General features: G+C 43.2%; 3 protein-coding genes across 5 annotated transcripts; 1 reads left to right on the top strand and 2 right to left on the bottom strand.

Moving 5' to 3' along the window:
- Positions 1-167: 167 nt before the first annotated feature.
- Positions 168-6072, bottom strand: zgc:66448 (uncharacterized protein LOC327401 homolog). 2 transcript variants are annotated; one of them, XM_034610669.1, is made up of 4 exons: positions 5612-6072; positions 2928-5329; positions 1830-2891; positions 168-1799 (listed from the first exon to the last, which is right to left on the bottom strand). In XM_034610669.1, exons 1-4 carry the CDS (start codon positions 6006-6008, stop codon positions 1707-1709), a joined length of 3954 nt encoding a protein of 1317 aa, XP_034466560.1. In that variant the 5' UTR covers positions 6009-6072; the 3' UTR covers positions 168-1706. The 2 variants fall into 2 exon arrangements, with proteins under 2 accessions (XP_034466560.1, XP_034466561.1); XM_034610670.1 differs by having other exon boundaries at positions 168-1803; positions 1834-2891.
- Positions 6073-6341: 269 nt separating this feature from the next.
- Positions 6342-10087, bottom strand: si:ch211-261d7.3 (PAX-interacting protein 1). 2 transcript variants are annotated; one of them, XM_034610678.1, is made up of 4 exons: positions 9981-10087; positions 8983-9692; positions 8202-8627; positions 6342-8095 (listed from the first exon to the last, which is right to left on the bottom strand). In XM_034610678.1, the coding sequence occupies exons 2-4, from the start codon at positions 9236-9238 to the stop codon at positions 7254-7256; spliced, it is 1524 nt and encodes a 507-aa protein (XP_034466569.1). In that variant the 5' UTR covers positions 9239-9692; positions 9981-10087; the 3' UTR covers positions 6342-7253. The 2 variants fall into 2 exon arrangements, with proteins under 2 accessions (XP_034466569.1, XP_034466570.1); XM_034610679.1 differs by having other exon boundaries at positions 8983-10051.
- Positions 10088-14016: 3929 nt separating this feature from the next.
- Positions 14017-15408, top strand: LOC117776608 (trypsin-3). Its single transcript, XM_034610691.1, has 5 exons — positions 14017-14162; positions 14318-14477; positions 14562-14815; positions 14905-15041; positions 15139-15408. The coding sequence occupies exons 1-5, from the start codon at positions 14123-14125 to the stop codon at positions 15286-15288; spliced, it is 741 nt and encodes a 246-aa protein (XP_034466582.1). The 5' UTR covers positions 14017-14122; the 3' UTR covers positions 15289-15408.
- Positions 15409-17168: the final 1760 nt, after the last annotated feature.

Genomic DNA, 17168 nt, shown 5'->3' with positions numbered 1-17168 from the left:
ACAACATGGCCAAAAACCTGTTAATTAAATACAATCATCTCAGAAATCAAATCCCTCAGTATATGAACACCTTCCAAAGTTTGTCAGCCTGAATGATTGATTTATATTTTATAAATGTTAAACCATGTTTCAGATTTCATTAACAAGTACTGCTCAACACAAAATTATAATATCAAAGGCAAGTTTTATTTTATATGTAGACATCATGGGAAATTTCTATTTCTTTCCATGCCAAAACAGTGGATAGAGGTAGAAGGGCACATGTTTTATATGTTAAGACGCTGAATGTGAAAACGCACAGAAACAGTTCTTTTTTTTTTTAACAAATGGACCTTGTGTTTATTTTACAGTAGTAATGAAGATTTTCAGTCACTTATAGTGCAACCAGAGCTACTCAAATACCCAGTTTGATAATGGAGATGGGATACTGTACTGTACTGATCTAAATCTATGGGTGTGTAATGAAATCATTCAGTATTCACAAATAATACATTGAATTGTACTCAAGAGTGGATTTAAATGTTTTTTACATTCCAATTTGAAATAGTAACTCTTGTAAGGTGCTAAACACTGTCAACCAGCATCAGTGTAAAATCCAATTATCACGTTTCAGTGATGATGAATTGCCAAAAAAATAGTGGACTTTGAATCGATTACAGCAAAACATACATTTCAGATCATTAATTTGGTGTTTGTCTTGCCACTGTAAAAAATTATTAATGACAAAACATCACATAAATCCAAATCTAATTTATTACGGAATTCACCATTGAAACAATTGTGAACTGACAGCTGTTTCTCCCTCTTTGCAATAATTACTCTTAATATTTAAACTTTAATTTACAGGAAATGCTCACTGTGAAATGACCTTAAGTGTAACCATCACAATTGAGTTTTTTTGAGACACTTTTTCTCTGACCAAATTATCACAATGAGAACTTTACTTACAACATACTTGGACCCAGTCAACGGCCCTGTGAATACAAGTGCTTCCTCTCAGGATTATACTGTGTAGTCAGCTTTTCGTTGTATATTCTGACACATGTGAGCACAACAACTCCCACTGCCCCGGCACAGCTCCGCCCCAAGAGCAAAAACTTGAGTTTCTTTGCAGTATCTTCAAAGATGTTGCTCTGTGTTTTGGGAGTGAGGTCACATTGTTGAGTCTACCTTAAGCACAAACTAGGCCTAGAATACCAAGACAGCAGACATGCAGACTGTACTCATAAAAGGCACACAGTAAACTGTACATGAAGGAACACAGTTCAAATGGTTCAGGACATATGAGCGGAACTATAAAAAAGTACTAATATTATCTAAATCTAACTGTCATTGGCAATGAATGAAATGTAGATCACAGAACCTCATTCATCTCCACCGCTCAGAAGTTATTCAAATCATGGAAATATTTGAATAACTTAAATACAATTAAGAAAAAGGAAAAAAATAAGCGGAAACTGATTTAATGACACGTGTATACACCCTCTGTTTCAAACAGCCTAATGTGAAGCTGAACCACTATAAAAAGGTGCATCAAATGTGCGGACGATATCATTATGTTTTAGTCTCTAATGCCCATCCACTTACTTGTAATATGGCACAACTGAGGGTCAAATAAATGAGGTTCCATTGATTAAAAATTATATAGATATATATATATACTTATATATAAAAAAACCTAACCAAGTCTTGCTAATGTAAAAATTTCAAATCTCTCCTTGTGCATGTTGCAAGTAATGCATTTGTAGATCCAGCTCTCGAGGGAGAGAGCACCCACATATCATGCACTGGAGAAGTCGTTCTGGGGCAAAAGGCAAACGGGTCCCGAGTTTGTGAGGTTCTGTCCGAGGGGTGAGTTGAGGTAGGGGCAGGGTCTGTGGCATGTGGGGCCTCTCGCTCATAATTGCCTGTGGTGCAAAAAAAATATTTGGGTGTGGAGGTCTTGGAAGTGCACCAACTGCGATAGAGTGAAGAGGGTGGGTGCCAGGCAAAGCAAGAGGAGGGAGGGGAGCAAGTGACTGGGAGAAAAAAGGCGAGGGCTGATTAATGATTATTTGAGTGCCTGTTACAATTGGTTGTTGCTGTAGCTCTGGTCCATTCCCTGGTTTGAGTTGCCCAGTGATCAGCGTTTGGGGACCCACAGGATTACTTTGGAAGCCCCATATTGAAGTCCCTATCCCCTGGCCAAAACGATGTGGATCGTATTGAATGGAGATGGGAAGCTTCTGTGTCGCTGTCTGACTTTGTAAATTGGTCCAGCCAGATGACACCTGCTTCTGCTGCAGCTGAAAATCTTGATTTACTAATTTCTCAGTGGAATTTATAGTCTTTGGAATTCCTGGTGCTGTTTTTATGTCCCACAAGGTGCTACCTACTGCAAGAGAAACAGGAGTCGAAATTGGCACCGCACTGCTTTGGTCTTTTTGAGCTGATGCACCTGCTAAGCCCGAGGCCCACGGCTTCTCCGGCTGGCTAACAGTCGACGGTATTACTTGAAGATTACTCATATCCCACACTCTATTGTCCTCTTTTTTAGGAGGTGTGGAAGGCTCTTTTTGTGTTGCTCTCCAAATTAGCTCTTGACCAAGCTTATTTGGAATGCTTTGTGAATTTGCAGAGGGTCTGATGCTCCACAGAGCCGCCCCATCGATGAAGGAGGGAATAGAAAAATCATGTTGCAGGGAGCTTGTGGAAGCTACCACTGTGGACATGGGTGCCATGCTCCATGTAATAGGCATGGGCTGCCTGTGCTGCTCCATCTCACTCACTGCTAATGGACTGGATTTTTTTGGCACAGATGCCAGGTGGGAGCTGACAAAAGAAGCTGTGCTCTCTTTCATGTGTGACGACTCTAAGCTCTGAGCCGATGTAGGGCCTGGCTGAGTTATCAGAGGGCTGTCTGCCCAGCATGGACTCCTCTGATGGTGCTGCTGCAGACCTGCCTGCAGCGGACTATCAAACTGCGCTTGCCGTGGAGCTGCGTGTTGCTGCTGTGACGATGGGACAGGCATGACTTCTCCACCGTCCACCTTCCACTGCACCGGCTGAGATTGCAGCTCGGACATCCACGGCTCCTTCATCTGCCTGCTTTGTAAATCCATGTGCGACAAGACCATGGAAGACTGTGGCTGCACTGCCCTTCTGTGCAACTCAGGGTCACTTAGTGCAGAAACTGGAAATTGAGTTGGCAGAGAATTAAGCATCCCTGAGCCCCCTAATGGTCTGGACCAGCCCAACATGAGCCTCCCCCCTCTCCTCCCCCTGTTACCCCTTCCTCTCATCCTAGCACTAATCGCGAGAGAATTATACTGGCTGAAACCTTGGCGCTTGCGAGTGTGAATTTTCTGGTGAACTAGCAGGCTACTAAACCAGGAGAAGGTTTTGTGACACTCATCGCAGCGATGAGGTCTCTCTCCTGTGTGTGTGTTCATGTGATCACGGAGCAGATAGGCCAACCCAAAGCTCTTATCACACAGGTGACACTTGTGAGGTTTGTCACCATTGTGCGACAGCATATGCTGCTGCAGCTGGGACTCGTTGCTGTAGCCTTTGCGGCAGCTGGTGCAGCGGAATGGTTTCTCCTGATGCAGCTTTTGATGGGTTCTCATGTTCTGCAGGAAGGCAAAGTCCTTCCCACAGTCGGGGCATTTGTATGGCTTTTGGCCAGTATGAATGATAACATGCTGCTGCAAGTAGCTACTGAATCTAAAGCCTTTGCCACATACTTTGCACTGGTAAGGCTTGTCCTTGGAATGTATGCGCATATGCAGTTCTAACACTGAGCGATGGCGGAACGTTTTTCCACACTCAGAACATTTGTGTGTCTTAATACCTATGCCATCGCTTCTCCATTTTTCCTGCACATTATCACTACTTTGCAGATTCAATTGATTTTTAGATGGTGCTGCCACCTTTTCTAAATATGCTACCAATTTGTGGACACTTAACAGGTGTATCTTTAAACTGGATTCATCACGATAAACACACGGGCAGTGTGGACACGCGTGTCCTGTTTCCCAGTGCTTGTTAATGTCCTTTGGGGGTTTGGGTATTCTGTCCAGCGTTTCATACTCGGCCTCGTGAATGAGCATGTGGGCTCTCAGGTTAGCTGGTGAGCTGTAGGTCTGCGAACAAAGAGGGCATCTGAATGTGCGTTTTGTTTCCTCACTTTGGTGTGAATTCTCTTTTCCTAGCCCCTTTAGTTCCTCCTGTACTGGCGTCGGCTTGCAGGGCTGCTCAATGGGGGAGTTGGTTTCACGCAGTCTATGCTGGCGGCAGTGTGCCTTCATGTTCTGGGCGAAGGCAAATTTTTTACCACATTCAGGGCAGCGGAAGGGCTTCTGGCCCGTGTGAAGATACTGATGCTGATGGAGGAGGCTGCTATACTTGAAGGTCTTGCCGCAGATGGTGCACAGGTGAGAGCGTGTGCTGTCTGTGTGCTTGCGACGGTGGTCTTCCATGACAGAGTAGTGTTTGAAAACCAAGCCGCACTCTGGGCATTCATAGGGCTTGAGGGCGGTGTGACATCGCTGATGATAGCGCAGGTCGGTGGTGTTTGGAAAGGTCTTATTGCACTCTTGGCACGTAAACATGCTCTCCTGGGAGTGGGTCTTCATGTGCTTTGTGATAGACATCCTAAACTGGAAATCTTGGCGGCACAGGGGGCAGTGGTAAGGCTTTTCGACTGTATTGCTGCAGCTGTGGTCCCTCAGCTTATCCACTGTGGAGAAGATCCTTCGACATTCTGCACATTGAACACTACCCTCCTCCTTCATTTGCACCTCCTTCTTTGGAGTAACAAGTTCCTCCTCCTTCTCTTTATGTTCATTTCTGTGTTTGATGAGGCTGCTGCGGTGCTGAAAGGTAAGGCCGCATTCTTTACAGGTGAGGGGCGTGAGCTCGTCCTCGTGCGCATGAAAGTGGCGGTGAAGGTTGAAAGTCTCGCGGCGGTTAAACCTCATGCCGCACTCCTTACACACCAGACGGCACTTTTTCTGCTTGGCTGCCAGATCAGCGTCCTCCCCTCGGTCTGCCTCCTCCTCGTCTTCAACCGCGTCCTCCGTCCCGTCTGCGTCTCCTAACTTCTCCTCAGGAACTTCCTTCTCTGTGCTCCTCTCAGAGTTCTGCACCACAGGCATTTCCTTCTCTGTGCTCTTCTGTGAGTTCTGCTCCTCAGGAACCTTCTCTGTGCTCCTCTGCTCCTCAGGCACCATCTCTGTGCTCCTCTGTGGGTTCTCCTCCTCAGGCACCTCCTTCGGATCAGCGGCTACAGTACCAACATGTGCATCCTGCTGCACCTTATCAGCCCTTTCTGTAACATTACTGGGGTCTGGAAGAGGGAAAAAAAAACCATCTTAATAGTAATAACTAATAACAAACAAACATATGCATCAATCTCAATGTTGATAACAAAACAAAGTGCGTGCAGCTAACACATGTATCCCCCGTAAGTACAGATAACACTGCAGGATGCTAGTGCTAGCTTGGGTTTGTTATGGTAAGTAACGTTAGCAGAGTAGACAGGGTGTAATGAACCTTTAGTGGGGGCTACATCCCAGGTTAGCCGGAAAGCTAAAGCTAATAGTAAAATACATTATCAACGTTAGCATACCACTCTTTTCATTTCCCTCCTTGTGTGATTTCGCCTCCTCCTCCTCCTCGCCGTCTTCGGCTTCCGACCAGTCGAAATCCCGCTGCTTGCTCCCCGTCACCTCGGCCATTTTTCCGGCCGTCTTCTGGTCCTCCGGTGAATTACATGTCGTTTTGTCTGCTCCAGCACCGGACTCGACACAAACCTCAGAATGGCTGGCGACACCGCCGCTGTCCTCGCCCGCACCGACTCTCCGCTCATCGTCGCGGCTCTCGGTGCTTTCGCTCCGTGTGGGTTCGTCTTTCAGCTTCAGGCTGCGTCCGCGCTCCGCCGCCTCGCTCCTCTCCGCACAAGTCTCCACATCCTCCGCAGGGTATTTCTGTCGTATGGGAGACTCCGACGGGTCTGCGGCGGCCATGTTTCACCCATGCACCCCCTCGTCCAGAGCACACAGATCATGCTAGATGCTAACCAGCCGAACAAGGAAGCAGACTTCCGGTCGAGACTTTCAAAATAAGACGGTCTCTACTGACAGTTGGCTGCGGTTCATTATTTCAGAAAATATAATTGGACACATAAAGTGATTATTTCCTTTTCTGCTCCTGCTGTGATTTTGTTGTTTAACACACCAAACACCTTCCTCACAACTTAATGAATCAAACATACATAAACTTTTCAGCCCAACCACTAACAATACTTTAACTTGTTTTACTTGATCAATGACAAATCCACAAGTCAGGTGTTGATTTACTTGCAGTCAGTTTCTGACTTTTATTAAATTTGAGTTACATTTCATCAGAACATTTGCTATCTACAAAATATAGCTTGTGCAAAACTATGTAGATGGCCATATGCTGTTAGCAACAATCTAGAAACATCCATCATACTGCATGCAAGATTATAATAATAAATAGCCCCTACATACATGTGTATGCTTTTAAAGTCCACTAGAAACATATGAAGGTTAGTCTGAAGCCTACTAGGAGGTTTGATGTCTGATGGGTTTTGTCTTTCTTATCAGCCAATCTGTCATTTTTTTAATGTAGCATTTGTGTCTCAAAACGCACTGAACAGAACACATTCTAACTTTATTGTCCAGCCAAAGCTGGAAAAGTATGTATCATGAAACTGTTAAAAAAGCACAAGCATACATTATCAGGTCATTACAACAGCTGTATAACTACAATGTATGGTAACAACTGCAGATTATAAGTACTTTATGACAATGCAGTTAGTGTATCAGGAGAGTTGAGACAGTACTGAACCAGTAAGAGCATCATGAGCTTTGCAGCACTTCTGCAAATCATGTACAGGGACATGCATATTAAACAGCACCTACATTATGTTGTCAGAATATTGAAAGTCATGAGTGAGGCTGTCACTCCACAGAAGTCTTTCAGCACATGTTCATATGTAAGAGGAACCAAGATAATGTTAAGGCCATACCATTATCTCATATGTAAATTTCTTTTCAGTTTTAGTCCTTCAAAGACAAAACGTAAGTGCAAGATGAATCACTGGTTTGGAGCAGGCAGTAAAACTCCAAACAACTCAGTTCATTTTTACAGAAATACTGTCAGTAGAAAAAGAGCATACTTTCTTGTCACATTTTGAAATTCCAAATAAGCTTAATGTGCACTTTGAGTTTTTAAGTACTTTGTTCTCAACGTCGTCTTCTGCGTCTGTGATCGACAGCTCTGCCTCGCCGCGGCCTCTGCAGACTACCGTTTGTGTTTGTGGGTGGATCAGAAGGAAAAGTGCCACGTATGTCAGGGGACGATGGAGCAGGTGCCACCGCTAACGCTGACTGATTATTTGGATGCTGGGTGACCTGCGGTTGCTGCTGTATTTGTGTTTGTGGCTGTTGTTGTACATGGGACTGCTGTGGTGTTTCAATACGCTGCTTCTGTTGTGGTTCTATAGGTTCCAGCTGCTGCAGAGCTGGCTGTGCCTGTAAGTGCTGTTGCGATGTTTGTGATTGATGCACTTGTTGTACCCGATGTTGCTGTGGTTGTTGCTGGGCCTCAAGCACTCCTAGCAGCCTTTGTAAGAGGACATTGTTTTGTTGTAGGCTCACTGTTAATGCCTCTTGTGAAGCAACAAGTGTCCTCATGTCCTGTCTGAAACCTTCCCCAAAATCCTGCAGACTCTTTTCAACCCTGTTTCCCAGTTGTATTGCTGCTTCCCCTAAACCTCGCAGCTCATCTTCCAGCCAGGAGGTGCGTGGAGGGGCTTCAAGAGGACCCTGCTGGGCTCCAAGCGATGGCTGAGGACTACTGGGTTGAGGGCTGCCATTGAGGAAAGGAGCACTGTAGAGCGGGGAAGGAGGCAGCCATCGTTCGGATGGAGGGGGTGGCCCAATTCCTAGACCCAGTCCTAATCCCAATTTGTCCTCCATGCTGTTCTCTACTGATTCACATTCAGGTTCTCCCATGTCTCTCTCACGTTCTTGATTGTCCTCGTCTTTTTCTAAACCATCTCTCTCTGATCCTTCCATTCCTACACCTGAAAAAAAAAAAACATTTAATTGGACAGAAGCACAGTGGATATTAGTTGCATGGATAGACTCTACAAAGCCATTCAGTTGAGTAATTAGAAAACTTATTTTTACCTGTATCTGAGTCAGGGAAACATGGGAAACTGGGCTTTGGTCGGGTGTTTTGCTTTTGTCTGGCTTGCTGAAGTCTGGAGCTTTGCTGCGAAGGACGTCCAAGCATTGAGGCCCCTCTGCTGGATGGCAAGTAACAGGTTCGGTGCCTGGCATCTGCCAGCCTGCCGCCATTCCGCCTCTTTAAGTCATCCCAGCGCTTCTTCACCTCACGGAGAGTGCGCGGGACTCTGGATACAGCATTGACTCTCTCCAGGATTCCTGCCCAGATGCGCTCTCGCTCCCGCCGCCGGAGCCTCCCCGCAGGACCAAAGAGCTCTCCCTCACACCGAGTGACTTCTGACACCAACACCTCCAGCTCTGCTCCACTGAAACGACTCTTTCTTTTCCCAGAGCCACCAGCAGCCAGTGCAGCTGACATAGCCCTGTCTGTAGAGAGATGGGTAAGAGGACAGCCCAAAGGGAGCGGAAAATACAAAGTGAGGCTAAATATACCATGTGTGGAAGAGAAATTAACTTTTGAGTTTTATTTTTTTAACTGTGCTGAGCCCAAATATATTCAACTACAACTACATTTTGCCTGCCATGGACTCCTAAGAAAAAATGTATTTATCTTATAGTCTTCCTTGATGGATTATAGTGGGTCTTCTGTACACCTCTGTTGTCATTAAATAAAGTGTATATATTATATACACTATTCTCATTTGCATCCACATCCACAAATAAACAAGGTAAATAGCTGATGCTGGTTTCCCATAATATTCTGAATCCAATTCAGGCTTACTTTGCTCGATGGACAAGAGGTCGTCTGAGGACATGCCAGGTGCCATGATGTTCGGATGCACCACTACCACGTTGAACGGGAGCCCCCCAGGTAATCCAGTGCTCTGGTCACAGCTGCCCTCCGAGTCGTCATCCTCCCTGGGGAAGCCGTTTTCTGAGCCTCCCCCTCCAAAGGGTCCCTCTGGAGACTCCACTTTGATGTGCATGGGAGGTGATTGCTCGTACAGCAGCCCCCCCTCCTCGTAGTACTCAGTCATGGGTCAGACCTGATTTACAGCAGAACTGACTGGTGGGCCAATTCTGATTGGGACAGCTGCCTCCCCATCCACACGAGTTCAAGGTCTAACTGAGCCTGCTGCTGGAGACATGACTCTACAGTGAACAGCATCAAACTGTTATGGGCTGTGACTGCCTATGATGAGCAAAGTAACTGTTAATGTTTTTTTTTTAAACTTTTCTTCATGTGAATCAATTCATGGCTGCAGCTCAGAGGGAGGTTCAGTCATGTAGTGTATGACTGGAGCAGTGAGTCCTCTGGCAAGCTGCAGCCACTTTAATCCATTTCAGTCATCTTCATGTATGCTGATGTGCAACTGAAAACATCTGCACACCGAGTTTTAAAAGCACCTGGAGCGGGCTGGCGAGCTACATCTCACCGTGCAGCTGTTCTACAGTGAGAAGCATCATCCAGGCAGAGCATCGCCTCCAGAGCTGAAATGCAACAACAAAACATAACACTGCTTACAACCGCGTCGCATTGTCACACAGCCGCGTTCGCATTTCTCGGCGACGCCGGCTTCTCTATTCTGTCGCATCGATGCGCATTTTCGTCTGCACCACGTCCGCAACGGCTGCGCATTCCGCATACATTAGGTGCTGATCTTGCAATGGAGCTAGCTGTTAGCTGTTAGCCTCGGATGAAGCGGCGGCTCTATGTGAGGTGTCAGCGTCAGCTGTGCGCAGACGAAGAGAAAGCGGACACTGCTGTGTGTCTCTTACCTCGTGATAACAGCACATGGGCGGCAAAACAACAGCAAAACACAGGCGGAGCAGCTGTTCGCCCAGCAGCCGATACACAAACCCACCACCGGCGCTTTCCGATGACGTCACCGAGGGGGCTACGCTCGGGCCCAATCAAAAGGTCGGACATGTTGAACAAATGGACTTCATGTGTGTTTGTGTTCTGAAATGAAGCGGTTTGTTTTCATCTATAAGTTTGAATGTATGAAAACACAGCCTCTATTTACAGTGTTTCTTAAAAGACACTTTATTGTTGTACAAATCCCTGATGTACATGGAGAAGAAAACAACTTTATTGATGCCTTAGAATTATTAGAAGCCCCTTAACTATTATTCATTTTATTTATTGTTATATAACTGTCTACATTATGTGCTCTGGTCTGTGTAGGGCCTAAAGGAGACACGATTTAACTGCCATTTGTCGTTGTAAATCTGTACATCAATAAAGAAGAAAAAGATATGGAGCTGTAAACTCAAAGAAAGGATCTGACTAACACTGTTCACCTGTTCACCTCAGATAAGCTCATTCCAGTTACACCTAGAGAGTCAAAGCAGATCAGCTGAATATGGAGAATTTACAATAAAGTCTATTAATGATGCATTAACAAATATCTGTCTCAGTATTTTGTGTCAATTTCCCTTTATAATCCCCATCATTTTACATAACATCTTTCAGAAACTATCAGAAATGATCAGGAATGCACCCAAGATTAAGATTTTATTGAGTTTGCGACAAAAATAATCTAAAAAGCAGTAGGTTAAAGGCTAAATATTCATTGTGGCACATTGTCCTTAGAAGTAAATACTTGTTAAAGTCTAATACCACTGCAAATATACACTTGAACACAACATATTATTTTTGTCTGCGTCTCCTCCTCAGTATCTCTCTTCAGTATTTAATGCACAGGTAGTTATGTAAAGGTAAGTGTACACAACACATGTGTACACCAGACTGCTGTTTCCCAGCGCTCAGTGCATGGAAAAATCCTTGAGAGATAGTCAGGAAAAAAAGCTGAGGAGTGCTGTATATTCACACTCTGCATGACCTCCTGTTGTGTTTAAGGTCTTTAGTTGCATAATATAATCATGAAGTACTTCATACTCCTGGCCCTGTTTGCTGCAGCTTGTAAGTTCGAGCATATTTTGTTAATTTGTTGCTCTTAAACAAGAGTAAGTTTGAGTTCTTAAAATTGTTAAGAACTCTCTGTTTGTATTGAAGTTGCTGCTCCCATTGATGAGGATGACAAGATTAAAAAGTCATCTTCACTGTTTCTTCAGGTGGACGCATCAAACCTGAGGACACCTCTGCTCACGTCTTGTTCTCTGTCTGTGTCCTATCAGGGAGACTCTGGTTAACTTATATGTTTCTGCACATCCACAGATAACAGGTTGAAAAGGCAGTGTTCAGTATTTGACAAATAAACATTTATGGATTCCACAAAAACAATTATGGCATTGGAGGGATTTTAAGTGAATGATTATTGAAGAATCCTTCATTTATAAATAAAGGTAAAAAACTGACTGCATGTTGCTCAAATCAGCAAAAATATACACTTTACAATTTAGGAAATCTCAGTCACGTTGGATATAAAAGATATAAATACTGTTCATCATACTTTGGATATTTACAACGAATTTTGCCTAGAGATACACTACCGTTCAAAAGTTTGGGGTCACTTAGAAATTTCCTTATTTTTCAAAGAAAAGCACTGTTTTTTTCAATGAAGATAACATTAAATTAATCAGAAATACACTCTATACATTGTTAATGTGGTAAATGACTATTCTAGGTGGAAACGTCTGGTTTTTAATGAAATATCTACATAGGTGTATAGAGGCCCATTTCCAGCAACTATCACTCCAGTGTTCTAATGGTACATTGTGTTTGCTAATCGCCTTCGAAGACTAATGGATGATTAGAAAACCCTTGAAAACCCTTGTGCAATTATGTTAGCACAGCTGAAAACTGTTTTGCTGGTGAGAGAAGCTATAAAACTGGCCTTCCTTTGAGCTAGTTGAGTATCTGGAGCATCACATTTGTGGGTTCGATTATACTCTCAAAATGGCCAGAAAAAGAGAACTTTCATGTGAAACTCGCCAGTCTATTCTTGTTCTTAGAAATTAAGGCTATTCCATGCGAGAAATTGCAAAGAAACTGAAAATTTCCTACAACGGTGTGTACTACTCCCTTCAGAGAACAGCACAAACGGGCTCTAACCAGAGTAGAAAGAGAAGTGGGAGGCCCCGGTGCACAACTCAGCAAGAAGACAAGTATATTAGAGTCTCTAGTTTGAGAAATAGACGCCTCACAGGTCCTCAACTGGCAGCTTCTTTAAATGGTACCCGCAAAACGCCAGTGTCAACGTCTACAGTGAAGAGGCGACTCCGGGATGCTGGCCTTCTAGGCAGAGTGGCAAAGAAAAAGCCATATCTGAGACTGGCCAATAAAAAGAAAAGCTTGATATGGGCAAAAGAACACAGACATTGGACAGAGGAAGATTGGAAAAAAGTGTTATGGACAGACAAATCAAAGTTTGAGGTGTTTGGATCACACAGAAGAACATTTGTGAGACGCAGAACAGGTGAAAAGATGCTGGAAGAGTGCCTGACGCCATCTGTCAAGCATGGTGGAGGTAATGTGATGGTCTGGGGCTGCTTTGGTGCTGGTAAAGTGGGAGATTTGTACAAGGTAAAAGGGATTTTAAATAAGGAAGGCTATCACTCCATTTTGCAACGCCATGCCATACCCTGTGGACAGCGCTTGATTGGAGCCAATTTCCTCCTACAACAGGACAATGACCCAAAGCACACCTCCAAATTATGCAAGAACTATTTAGGGAAGAAGCAGGCAGCTGGTATGCTGTCTGTAATGGAGTGGCCAGCGCATTCACCAGATCTCAACCCCATTGAGCTGTTGTGGGAGCAGCTTGACCGTATGGTACGCAAGAAGTGCCCATCAAGCCAATCCAACTTGTGGGAGGGGCTTCAGGAAGCATGGGGTGAAATTTCTACAGATTACCTCAACAAATTAACAGCTAGAATGCCAAAGGTCTGCAATGCTGTAATTGCTGCAAATGGAGCATTCTTTGACGAAAGCAAAGTTTGAAGAACAAAATTAATATTTCAAATAAAAATCATTTTTTCTAACCTTGTCAATGTCTTGACTATATTTTCTATTCATTTTGCAACTCATTTGATAAATAAAAGTGTGAGTTTTCATGGAAAACACGAAATTGTCTGGGTGACCCCAAACTTTTGAACGGTAGTGTACATACGTGTGTGCTTCAGTTCACTAATGTGACTGAGGAGGATACTATTAAAGACTTTACTTTAGGATACATCTAACGATTAAAAACAGGAAACATTACAAAAAATCCACAAAACATATCTTAAGGCAAATAGTGTTCCTACATAAAATATGGAACTAAATTAATCACACTTACAGTATTGATATATTTAGTAATGATGTGGGAGAGAGGAGATTTTTGTACATTTGCAAGTTAGAATGTGTTTCAAAAAGCAGTTGGAGCATATGTTGTTTTAAGTCACTGTTTTATGGTTTTTGGACAGAGTTGGTTTCTGTCAAAGCACGAGAAACACTCTGATGAATACCTTAAAACTGATAAACACATAAAAAATGATCAACACCTTACAACTGATAAATGACTTAGAACTGATAAATGCCTTAAAACTGATAAACACCTTAAAACAGATAAATACCTTAAAACTAATAAATACCTTTAATTTCAAGATGGAAGTCAGGGTTTTCCTCCACATTGTGGAATCTCATGCATGTTGATATGAGATGAACCAATGTAGTTCAATCTACTGCAAAATAAACATTTGAAGGGCAGAGTCAAAATTAGCATGATTTCCTTTAAACACTTAAAAAAAGCTATTGGTTCTTTTTAATTCACTGTTAACAGAGTGTATGTGACTGGCGGTGGGACTAAAGCACACAATGTCAATATGCTGGCGCTCGTCCTCCAGATGTGTTTTCACACAGGTTGGTAAAAATGGAAATATGTGTCCTTGGCCAATGTGATATCAGAGGGACAGAGTGGGTATAAAAGCTGCTGCAGTGGAGCTGAGCTGACACCGAGGCTCAAACTGACTCCATCATGAAGGCTTTCATTCTTCTGGCTCTGTTCGCTGTGGCATGTGAGTATGAAGACTTAACAAGTCGTACCTTTTAAATTACCTTTTAAAGTGGGTTTGGCCACTTTGTGACAGGGTGGGACTGATGGGTTTTCACAGTGAGATTTCTTTGAAAATTGCTGTTGTGGAAAACCTGAACTCTGTTATTCTATTGTCAGATGCTGCTCCCATTGATGAGGATGACAAGATTGTTGGAGGCTACGAGTGCAGAAAGAACGCGTTGCCCTACCAGGTCTCTCTGAACTCTGGCTACCACTTCTGTGGAGGCTCCCTGATCTCCAGCACCTGGGTGGTGTCTGCTGCTCACTGCTACAAGTCGTAAGTGTGGACAATTACATTCAAAACCACTTGTTTCTCCAAACACATGACTTACACTTTTTTACCCATGTGCCTCTCTGTCAGCCGCGTCCAGCTGCGTCTTGGTGAGCACAACATTGCTGTCAACGAGGGCACCGAGCAGTTCATCAACTCTGCTAAGGTCATCCGTCATCCCAGTTACAACAGCCGCAACCTGGACAATGACATCATGCTGATCAAGCTGAGCAAGCCCGCCACCCTGAACAGCTACGTCGGCTCCGTGTCCCTGCCCTCCACCTGTGCCAGCGCTGGCACCCGCTGTCTGATCTCTGGATGGGGCAACTTGAGCGGCTCTGGAAGTCAGTGAATCACTGCAAACACAACAGGAAAGGTTTTAGGTACATGATGGCATATGAGTATTTACTTATACTGGCCTTTTCTATTCCAGACAACTACCCTGACCGCCTGAGGTGTCTGGATGCCCCCATCCTGAGCGACAGCAGCTGCAGGAGCTCCTACCCTGGACAGATCACCTCCAACATGTTCTGTGCTGGATTCCTCGAGGGAGGCAAGGACTCCTGCCAGGTACCAGCTAAAGTCATCTTCACTGTTTCTTCAGGTGGACGTATCAAACCTGAGGACACCTCTGCTCACGTCTTGTTCTCTGTCTGTGTCCTATCAGGGAGACTCTGGTGGCCCCTTGGTGTGCAACGGTCAGCTGCAGGGTGTGGTGTCCTGGGGCTACGGCTGTGCCGAGAGGAACAGGCCTGGAGTCTACACCAGGGTCTGCAACTACAACGCCTGGATCCGCAGGACCATGTCCTCCAACTAGACAAAGTCCTGCATTACAATGGATGAAAACAAGCTTTAATAATAACATGTGACTAATAGAGCCAGAGTCACAGTGTAAACATTCTGAAGTTATGTGTAATAAAAATATATAAAAAACACACTTGCTTGACTTTTCAACTGATTTTTGAATTATTACGTACAGAATGTTAAAAAAGCTACAGGTCACTGAGCATAAATAACTTCCAGTGTTTGCATTTGTGTAAATAAAATAAGATTTTGATGCAGTTAAAGATTCTGCAGTTGAATGTTTTCATTAAATATCCACGTGGGGTTCCTATAAAGTTCTGCAGTACAAATAACACCTGTGATGTCTGTGTCAAAGTCTATATGTTTGTCATTTATGACTGTGGTTCTATTGCTGGAGGCTCAGAACACGTGAACATTTTCAACACATTAAATCATTTAGGTCATAAAATCACTTTTTATTAGAAAACACTAACGTAACTGAAGTTACTACAAAGCTCTATATTAATGCCTGAGGACAAATGGCTCCAAGTCTGTTATATCGGCCGATCAATACCCAATTATTGATCATTCTGTTTTTATGTATGAAATTAATTAACTTCAATGATATAAATACCAACAACATTCTTATTGAAATGATTGATTAGGATACTATCGACATGGCTGTCAGAGGCTTTCTATCATGTTTCATTTCACGGCTCCGCAATCATTTTGTTTTTTAATCTTAACTAATGAAAATTTACAGCACAATAAAATGGTCAGTCAACAAATTATGGAAAGTGTGTATTATGTCAGTATAATTATTACTGTAGAGCCAATCAATATCAAATAATTAATTAAAAAAAGAAATTTGTTGATACTTTAATATTTAGTTCATCTTCAGTAAATTATCTTGTCATTCAAAATAACACAAACACATTCAATCTAAGGCTCAAAAAGCTGAACATCACCGAATGGAATTGTGTTCCTCGACGAAAACATATAAAATCTATTTTAGAGTAAATTGAAAAAGTATTTCTGTTTTGGTATTCTGTCAATTTACAGTGTTTATCGAACACCCTGAGTAAGTCATTGAGGGAGGTTTGCTTTTTTGGGTGTAAATGAACATTACTTTATTTTGTGCGTAGCTCAAATGCCACTGAAGTTTCAGGTTCTGTAAGATGGTCGCCTCTGACCTCTGGTTGAAATCAAGCTGCCCTGCTCGCCCGTTACACTCACTCTCAATGACTTTTCAAATTTGGGCCTTACTTTAAAAATAAAAAACGAAAACTATCAGTAAAAAAAAAACTTGGTTGCCAAATGTTGGCGACATCCCAACTCCCTCTCTGGACATTGTTCACTCAGAGTTTTTGATTGCTTGATCCCACGGAGTGAAGAAATCAGTTATATAGGATTGGTACTCACTCTCAATAAACCTGAAAAACCCTTTATAATGATATCCTGTCTGGGGGATGGGCTGGGTGAGGTGTGTATTTGTTTTCCCCCTTTTTTGCCTCCTTTGTGGTGTTTATATTATTCGTATATTGTGTGTGTGTTGTGTCTTCACAATTTTTAATACATGAACAAAAAGATCACATAAAAATACCACTGCAGTTGCAACCACCAAGACACGCCCCGTTTTAGAGTTAGGATAATTTGTTTAAAGATGCTTCTTGTAAATTTAACCTTTAGATTCCAATCCACAATAATTCTCAAAAAAGCATCTGCCACTGTAAAGTCCCAGTCATGACATTTCTGAGTGGAAACTGCAGGTTCTGGATGATTCTCTGTGTGCACATTAATGATCAAGAACCAGCAGTTTACGGTGAGAACTGTCATGAGAGCAGCTTTACAGTGGCAGACACATTTTAGAAAATTATTGATTTAATGCAATTAGGCCTCAGTTTTTATATTTTA

The sequence above is a fragment of the Hippoglossus hippoglossus genome, chromosome 16, assembly GCF_009819705.1.
Source record: "Hippoglossus hippoglossus isolate fHipHip1 chromosome 16, fHipHip1.pri, whole genome shotgun sequence".
Lineage (NCBI taxonomy): Eukaryota > Metazoa > Chordata > Actinopteri > Pleuronectiformes > Pleuronectidae > Hippoglossus > Hippoglossus hippoglossus.
Note: the sequence above shows the minus strand (reverse complement) of the source record. Positions and strands in the feature narration are given on the sequence as shown.

Coding starts and splice junctions, on each gene's coding strand:
- zgc:66448 (XM_034610669.1), bottom strand. CDS start 6,008: ATGGCCGCCGCAGACCCGTCGGAGTCTCCCATACGACAGAAATACCCT. Junction 5,330..5,611: donor GGAGGGAAATGAAAAGAGTG/GTATGCTAACGT, acceptor TCCCTCTTCCAG/ACCCCAGTAATGTTACAGAA. Junction 2,892..2,927: donor TGCAGGCAGGTCTGCAGCAG/CACCATCAGAGG, acceptor GCAGACAGCCCT/CTGATAACTCAGCCAGGCCC.
- si:ch211-261d7.3 (XM_034610678.1), bottom strand. CDS start 9,238: ATGACTGAGTACTACGAGGAGGGGGGGCTGCTGTACGAGCAATCACCT. Junction 8,628..8,982: donor CCTCTTGTCCATCGAGCAAA/GTAAGCCTGAAT, acceptor ATCTCTCTACAG/ACAGGGCTATGTCAGCTGCA. Junction 8,096..8,201: donor TTTCCCTGACTCAGATACAG/GTAAAAATAAGT, acceptor TTTTTTTTTCAG/GTGTAGGAATGGAAGGATCA.
- LOC117776608 (XM_034610691.1), top strand. CDS start 14,123: ATGAAGGCTTTCATTCTTCTGGCTCTGTTCGCTGTGGCAT. Junction 14,478..14,561: donor GCTGCTCACTGCTACAAGTC/GTAAGTGTGGAC, acceptor CCTCTCTGTCAG/CCGCGTCCAGCTGCGTCTTG. Junction 15,042..15,138: donor GAGGCAAGGACTCCTGCCAG/GTACCAGCTAAA, acceptor GTGTCCTATCAG/GGAGACTCTGGTGGCCCCTT.